Genomic DNA, 8745 nt, shown 5'->3' on the forward strand with positions numbered 1-8745 from the left:
CCTTTAGATTTGTACAAATTAATTATGCTGCAATGAGTGAGACTATGACATATATCTATATAATGAATACGACAAATAGGCCGAGAAAAAGCAAAGCATGCTTCAGACATGATAATGAAGAGAATAAAGGCTTCTGCTTTCATCTTCTTTCTTTTGCCTTCTTTAATTTGTTCTTTTATGGCGCACTGCACATGGAGATGGAGGAGTGTAAATGGCTGCTTCATCATCTAGCATGTTGCTCTGCAACAGTTAAGCCAAAAGCCTTAAAAAAAACTGAAGTCAAAAGAACTGAGTACTGCGTTCCAAGCTTCAACTGGACATGCATTAATTGTTTGACGGGATCATAATGAGTCCTGAGATTTTTATGGAAATCTGACAACCAAGATGCCATCACTTAATCGACAATTAAGAAAAGCGAAAGTTAAATTTTGGAGTTTATTACTGTAAGGAGTTTTGTTGTCATCACTAACTAACTGTATTTGACACATTGACCATTGATTTATGTATGCAATCTAATGAGATTATATCTGATGTGATGTGGTTGCACTAGTCTGAACATTTTACTATGAAGGTGTTCTTTACACACTTACAGATGTCACCGTGCGTCTCTTCGGACAGCTGCAGCCTCGGGAAGAACCCACACTCGCAAGCCTCGAGAGCCCTTTAAAGGAGTGTTCATCTTAAAAACCAAATAAATACCTTTGTGATCCTCCTCATCAAACTAATGTAATTGATTGACCAAAATATATACAAGTTTAGTTAGATTCATTATATCAAGTTGCTGCCTTTTTTTTTTTTTTCCTTTCCTATACCATTCTACCATTCTAGTGAACTACCACGCAGTAGAAATAGAATCCACCTAACAGTCACATTACTTAAAAGTCTATATATATATTTAGCTAGAACAGGGATCAAGCGAAGCACTATATATACAACAGTGTCACGCACCACTAGCGAAACAAAGTTGTTAAGCTGTTAAAAAATCAAAAGGAAAAAGCTTCAGACGAATATTTTCTCTCCACTTTTCTTATTCGTCCTACTCGATTGCGTTGTCATCTCCGAAGGCAAGGTCCTTGGCGTTCAGTTGTTAGAGGTAGTGAAGAGGAGTGCTGATCTTTGTCTGTGACAACTGCTCAAACTTCTGCTTGCATGGAGGAGTTGAAGATTTCTCAGCTGTGGTTCTGAGCTTCTGAAGGTGCCTTCAAATGGAAGGATTTCTGTCGTTGTACCTCTTGATTCTTTCCTTCCATGGATTTTTGCTTTGGGGCTTTGGCCAAGAGGATGCTGCTGTCTACATTGTGATCATGAAGCAGCACCCTGTGACTCGTCACTTTGGTGAAATGGAGTTTGGAGGCAGTGGGATTAGTCATGTGGATTCTGGGAGTTTCAATACCCTCAATAGGCAAAGGTATTGCCTTTTTTATTTTACAAAGGAAATTTGCACCACTTTTTATTCTTTAATTTGTGTAGGTTTATGCTAAGTCACCCTTATTTCTTAGTCAAACTATGCATCTTGTGTTTGGCGATTTTGCTTTGGCAATTATGGCAGAGTAGAACGGTCAACATGACCTAGGTCATTGATGTTCAAATATGGCATCACTAATGAAAGCTTCACTCATCTAAATTTGTAGTTTGGAAGTTATTATTTAGGATAACCTCCCATAAAGTCTGGACGAATGTGATCACTATCTTTTTTTTATTTCTTGATAATGCATATGATAGCAAACCCCATTTAGTGAAGATGAGTTTTTGAGCAAAGACTTCAACAACTTCAATATCTTTACCATTTACCAACTTGATACACTGACAGCTTCAGTTGTGATCAGCACCTACTCCAAATGAGAATCCTTTGTTATGTCAAGAAGTTTGGCCGACTTGCCACAATTCTTTTTTTATGTAGGGAATGAATGGCAAGTTGGTAGCCCCACGTCTAGTGTCTGGAGCAGGTAAGGCTCCCGTTCCTTCATGATGTGGCAGAGCAAGGCAGGGCTGAAAATGATAGAATATCAAAAGTTAAGTTAGTAGAATGTATTAATCATCATAATTTAATACTTATTTTGAAGTAGTGTATTTCATCAAAGCACAACTATGTGGAGATGCTTGCAATCAAGTATTTATTAAGGTCAATTAGAGTTTGTGCAGAGTCTTAAACTAAGTCCAAAAAATATTTTTGTGCATATTGAATATGTTAAATGCTAGGTTCATTTTTTTAAATCTTGATTAATATGTATTGATGGTACAAAGCTTATTATAATCTTGATGATTTAGTTGAAAAAGACATGCATATGTAAGGACTATTTATATTAACTCCACATGTACACATAAATTTTGTTTCATCATTAATCCTAGTTTAGTTTGTTCAAAATAAAACAACATTTAATTTGAAATGAATATGTAAAAGTTATATAGTTAATATACAAATAAAACTAATAGGTCAAGTATTTTATTAGGCCACCACCCAAAACAAAATCATTTACAAGTTTCTTCCACAAATAATACATGCTGCCGTTGAACTTCACTTGCTAATTTTTAGGATCTTCATTTGCTTTGAGTACTGATTTTTTACACCAATCATTCTTCTCATGTTACAGCCTTCGATGGATTATCTTCCATCTAAATTTTCTATATCATGATTTATCTTGTTCCAGCAAATTGTGACACTGTCGTTACTGCAGGAACTTTTCGAGCACAGATAGGAATTATAATTCATATCTGCTTCGGCTTCAGAATTCTTTGTTGAGGAGGACATTGAGAGGAGAAAAATATATCAAGCTCTATAGCTATCGTTACTTAATCAATGGTTTTTCTGTTCTTATCACTTCTCAACAGGTTGATTGCTTTATGCAAGTTTATTTTCTGTTCATTTCGGTGCTATTTTCTTTGCAGGCCAGATCACATAAAGATAGTTCAAACTAATTCAGTTAGTCTTGTTGGCATAGTTTGTTTATAAGCTAGATCATTTTGGTTCCAATTTCATTTGATTTTGGTTCTTTTGAGGCCACCCTGCGATTATAGGACATCTATAAATGTGTAGTCATTGCTGTGTGAACTCAATCAAGGATGGCAGGATTGAGTGATTAATGAAATTGAGTTTGAAAGATTGCTCTTTGTATTGCTTATTTTCTCTTTTGTACCCTTCACTGCCTTTTGCCACTTCTTCGGTTAGGGAAACATGCTTTGGCTCCTTGACACTTACCAAAATAACAAGTATGCACTACTTATCCTTTTGTAAAAAGGGTAACTCAGTGCAGGAAGCTCCTACCAATGCGGGTCCCAGGGAAGGGTCGGATAATCTTACTTGTTTTACAAGAGGTTGTTCCGTGACTCAAACTAGTGACTACAAAGTCACACAGTAGCAATTTTATCGTTGCGCCAAAGCTCCCCAACACATTTATCCTTTTGTACAGTATGGCTAATGCTTATTACAGATTGGACAACTGACCATAAAAGGTTTCATGTACTACAAATCCTTTGAATGAAATGCTGTGTGAGAACTGATCAGCTTCCATGATTAAGTATATGCATGACCTTTGCATTTATTTTGACTTTTAGCTGATACTTCAATGTCCTAAAATCAACTCATTTATAGCTTGAATTTTGCATTTGCTTTCTGACATGATCTTGTTGTTCACTGTGAAAGGCTGACAAACTTTTGAAGAGGCGTGAAGTAGCAAATGTGTTACTGGATTTTTCAGTTAGGACTGCAACCACACACACTCCTGAATTTCTAGGTCTGCCTCAAGGAGCATGGATTCCAGAGGGAGGTCCTGAAGTTGCTGGGGAAGGAATTGTCATTGGTTTCATTGACACAGGAATTGATCCAACTCACCCTAGCTTCTCAGACAAGCTTTCTATTAATCAATTTCCAGTACCACATCATTTTTCTGGTATTTGTGAAGTGATGAGAGACTTTCCGGCTGGATCTTGTAACAGAAAACTAATTGGAGCTCGTCATTTTGCTGCTTCAGCAATAATAAGAGGGGCTTTCAATGCGACCGCGGACCATGCTTCGCCATTAGATAGCGATGGACATGGGACGTAAGTGCTTTTACTTCCATCAGCTGTGTAATTTTGTGATTCTTCCTCATTTGCTTGGGTTACTTTTTGATACTTCCTTGTCTGATCAATTAGCTGAATTACTAGTTTCTAGTTAAGAGATTCTTTGGACATTTTCCATAATAGCTTTCTTTGCTAGCAAGAAACTATGCTTTAAGAATCCTAATTCATTGTCATCTCTAATATGACACAGCCTTTACCAGAATGGAGAAATGGTGAAGTTACTGTCTGTCTATATTCTGCTTGATTTAATGTCTATGGGTCAATGCAGGCACACAGCATCCATCGCCGCCGGTAATTATGGAATCCCTGTTGTCGTGTCTGGCCATCATTTTGGGAATGCAAGTGGCATGGCCCCTCATGCACAGTAAGTGACTACTTTTATTTGAAACTAAAGACCAAAATGCTTCCTCTGTAAGATTTTTCTTAATCTTTCTGGATTCTCAGTATCGCAGTGTATAAAGCTTTGTATAGAAGTTTTGGAGGTTTTGCAGCTGATGTTGTTGCTGCTATAGATCAGGTAATCAGGTGTCAACTCTATCCTATCCATCAAACTAAATATTTTGTAAGAATTTTTGTAGAAATTTGCAATTATCAATCACATGTTGGCTTAAGGATACATTTGAGGATTGCGTACGCACCTGATTCATTCTGACAGAATGAGGAATATGCAAGTGTTTGATGATGGAAAACAAAAAATCTTATGAAAGGAGAGAATGAGAAAATAATGTGGGGTTATACAATTTTGCTCTATTACAAATTAGTGTGTCAAATCTTCCCTACTAACAAACTTGAAGTATCCGTCAAGAACCAATGTCTTAGCCATAGCTCAGAATCATGTAAGCACCAGAGCTCACTCCCCCATTGTAGATGGCAATCTTTTCTAAATATTTCATAATGGCTGTGTGTAGGTCTGATCTGATATCAAAGGAATCAATTCGTCTAGTTCAAAGAACTGTCCATTAATTCCATTAAGCTTGGTTAATGGCCCAAAATGTTTAAGATATTACCAAATCTGTGAACGGTTGCGTTAGTTCACGACCCTACATTAAGTAGGATGTCTTTGCTAAGATCCAAAATCTAACTAATAGACCAGAATCATCCTTAAGCTGCAACATACGAGTTATGATTGTGGTCCACCATCACACACGATGCCCTTTCCAAACACCTAACCATGTCGAGGATTAGATCCTCTCAGATATCAATTGTAATAATTTGCCCATATTAAATAGTTGACCTATTAACTTTGTTGGACTCAATTAGTGTGCCAAATTGTCATAACAATCTAACTTTGTTGCAGCAATCCACTTAAGCATTTCACAATTCTCCATACAGAACTAAACAATGGTGTTATGGTTTAGCTACGTGGCCTCTTTATGCTATCTAGCTTGCAACTTTTGGCTTATCATTCAAACTTCTTGTCATTTTGTAATTATTTTCATTCACAGGCAGCTCAGGATGGTGTTGACATCATCAGTTTATCCATCACTCCCAATAGGCGACCTCCCGGTTTAGCAACATTCTTCAATCCAATAGATATGTCTTTGTTGGCTGCTGTAAAAGCTGGAATTTTTGTTGTTCAAGCAGCCGGCAATACAGGACCAGCCCCCAAGAGCATGTCGTCTTTTAGTCCTTGGATATTTACTGTAGGCGCATCCTCTCATGATAGAATCTACAATAACTATCTTGTACTTGGCAACAACTTGACAATTTCTGGAGTAGGACTTGCACGTAAGTTTGGATTCTCATTTCAGTTTCAGATGAAAAACAAAAAAGTTGTTCTTTTTGGCATTATCTTTTTCTCATCCTTTCATTTCGCTTGGGCATGCTTTGTTTCGAATTCTTTACACCTTAGTTGAACGCATGTTTATTACTTTCATCTAATTATCGGTTCACAAAATTTGCAGCTGGAACAGACGGTAACTTGATGTATCCTCTTATTACTGCCACTCATGCCTTGAAAAATGAAACAACAATTGAAAATGAACTGTACTTGCACGAATGCCAGGATTCAAGTCTATTAAAGAAAAAATTGATTAAAGGAAAAATACTGGTCTGTGGTTATTCCATCAGATATGTGCTGGGATTATCATCCATCAAACAAGCATTGCAGACAGCAAAGGATACAAGTGCAGTTGGAATTGTATTTTACATGGATCCATTTGTTATTGGCTTCCAACTCAACCCGACTCCCATGCCTATACCTGGTTTGATAATACCATCACCAGATGACTCGAAGGTATACCAATTGTCAAATTCTAGTTCATACACATATGAGCACATCAACTTTATGCATTTTGTTTTGAATTTGATGCGAACGAAGTTTTTGCATCATTTTCCATAGTAGTCTTTGTCCTCTGAATGTTGATAATTTCTGTTATGCATTGTAAGTTCGATGTGCTGGCTCATTTTTCAGTAACTCTTCAAAAAGTGATCATCTGAAGTAGGGGTTTACTAGTTGTTTTTTATGATTTCTTCTGATCTGTAATATTATTCTCTCTTATTGTACTAATTTTGGTTCGATGATTTGCCATAGCTATTTCTGCAATACTACAACAACTCCTTGCATAGAGGCAAAAATGCAAAAACCATAGTCAAGTTTGGTGGTGTTGCAAGAATACTAGGAGGCCTTAAAGCTAACTACAGTATCTCTGCACCGAAAGTAATGTATTATTCTTCTAGAGGTCCAGATCCTGAGGACAATTCATTCCTTGATGCCGACATTTTGAAACCCAATTTAATTGCTCCTGGCAATTCCATATGGGGTGCTTGGAGTTCACTGGGCACAGAATCTGCTGAATTCCAAGGTAATGATAATTCATGAACACTAGGATTATATCTCAATGAACAAACAATGTTTCTTCTTTTGTATGTTTGGGATTTATAATCAAGTTGGTTCCTGAAGTTATTCTGATTCTACCATTTAGGTGAGAAATTTGCAATGATGTCCGGGACGAGTATGGCAGCCCCACATGTCGCTGGGCTTGCTGCTCTGATCAAGCAGAAGTTTCCAAACTTTAATCCTTCAGCCATTGCTTCTGCTCTCTCTACTACCACCACACGCATAGACAAGCAAGGTGCGATGATCATGGCGCAACGTGCATACAGCAATCCAGATTCCACCATGTCACCTGCAACACCATTCGACATGGGCAGTGGCTTTGTTAATGCTACTGCTGCTTTAGACCCTGGACTAATTTTTGAATCAGGTGACTTCAGTTCCATTAGCTTATTCGAAATTACTGCATCTGCATATTTACGCCTTGTAACTAACTCAATTTGGTCCTTTTTAATACAGATTATGGTGACTTTCTTTCCTTTCTGTGTGGGATCAATGGGTCTGCTCCAGTGGTTCTGAACTACACTGGCCAAAGCTGCTTGTTTTCAACCAAGACGGGCTCCGACCTAAACTTGCCTACCATTACAGTAGCATTTCTCAATCAATCTAGAACTATCATGAGAAGGGTTACCAACACTGCAAACGATGAGTACTACAGCATCAGTTGGAGTGCGCCCCACGGAGTCTCTGTTTCAGTATCGCCTACCCGATTTTTCATCGGAAGAGGCCAGCAACAAAACCTAACTGTTGTCCTGAATCCAACCATGAATAGCAGTTATGCCAGCTTCGGGGGGATTGGGATTTATGGAAGCCAAGGCCATAAGGTGTTCATTCCCTTGTCTGTCATCATGAAGACCATGAACAAGGCCGCATCAGATAGGAACGACTGACTCTTGTGCTGGCACACTTGGAACTCAATTCTTTATTTAACATTTGTACATTTCTGAAGCATCTGATGCAGTCAAAAGTGTGAATGCCCAATAATTTTGTGAAATGCAACTTTTGCAACTTTTAACAGAATATGATCAAACTAAAAAAATGTCATTTTGATGCTGAAGATTGCATTTATTCATACTCCATTCCTTTAGAACGGTCAACACTGGAATTCAACTTCTAGGACATGCATTTGGCAACACCCTGAGTGAGCAAGTATGGCAGAAGCCCACAATCTCCTTGAGGGTAAGAGCAACAAGTTAGTGAAATGTCAAGGTCATTGAAATACTTGAAAAAGTCACAGGAATGCTTGAGATACGGATATGGAATATCCCATTACTTTCCGTATATGGAATGGCATGTATTATGAGAGAGACCCAGGGCTTGCTTGGTTGACTCACTATCTTTCTATGCTCAAGGATTACAATTAGCAAAAACATGCATAATTCCGAGTGAGTGGGCGTTCTCTGAATGTGAAAAAGTTGAAGGACATGATGTTAACAACCGGCTGAAGTGAACCAACCAGCAACTGCCGTGGTCAAATGCTCTGTGTGTGAAGAAGTCATGCTCATAATGGAATTTCTAAACGAGAGTTCTACCACTAACCTCACAAAGGAAAGATAGTAATGTCCTCTCTCAGGTCAATGACTGGGAGACCCCTGTAAGTGGTACTTAGAAAAACCCTGAGTGGTTTGTGAATAAGCATGATAAGGCTTCTATCTTAATTGACGTTGACTGACGCATAGCAATGCTAGGTCACATTCAGAAAAAGCTCGCCCCAAATTGCTTCTCTCACTAACTTCAACCATAGTCGGATCCAGTGTATCAGATAACAGTGAGATCTCGTCTCTTTATTCAATCGACCGAGTCCTTTTGTAACACATAATCATAATATCATACTGCTTGACCTTTTATTA

At 38.0% G+C, this 8745-nt stretch overlaps 1 protein-coding gene across 2 annotated transcripts; it reads left to right on the forward strand.

Moving 5' to 3' along the window:
- The first annotated feature begins 975 nt into the window (after window positions 1-975).
- LOC122029790 (subtilisin-like protease SBT2.2) lies at window positions 976-7974 on the forward strand. 2 transcript variants are annotated; one of them, XM_042588920.1, is made up of 11 exons: window positions 976-1408; window positions 2676-2829; window positions 3641-3887; window positions 3969-4038; window positions 4328-4423; window positions 4504-4576; window positions 5505-5787; window positions 5964-6295; window positions 6593-6863; window positions 6984-7265; window positions 7355-7974. In XM_042588920.1, the coding sequence occupies exons 1-11, from the start codon at window positions 1206-1208 to the stop codon at window positions 7783-7785; spliced, it is 2442 nt and encodes an 813-aa protein (XP_042444854.1). In that variant the 5' UTR covers window positions 976-1205; the 3' UTR covers window positions 7786-7974. The 2 variants fall into 2 exon arrangements, with proteins under 2 accessions (XP_042444854.1, XP_042444853.1); XM_042588919.1 differs by having other exon boundaries at window positions 3641-4038.
- The last annotated feature ends 771 nt before the right edge of the window (window positions 7975-8745 follow it).

Source organism: Zingiber officinale, chromosome 10B (genome assembly GCF_018446385.1).
Source record: "Zingiber officinale cultivar Zhangliang chromosome 10B, Zo_v1.1, whole genome shotgun sequence".
Taxonomy (NCBI): domain Eukaryota; kingdom Viridiplantae; phylum Streptophyta; class Magnoliopsida; order Zingiberales; family Zingiberaceae; genus Zingiber; species Zingiber officinale.

Bases quoted from the DNA above. Each gene is read 5' to 3' on its own strand.
- LOC122029790 (XM_042588919.1), top strand. From the start codon at position 1,206: ATGGAAGGATTTCTGTCGTTGTACCTCTTGATTCTTTCCTTCCATGGA. The intron at 4,577-5,504 runs GTAATCAGGTGT...TTTCATTCACAG, and splicing joins TTGTTGCTGCTATAGATCAG to GCAGCTCAGGATGGTGTTGA. The intron at 6,296-6,592 runs GTATACCAATTG...GATTTGCCATAG, and splicing joins CATCACCAGATGACTCGAAG to CTATTTCTGCAATACTACAA.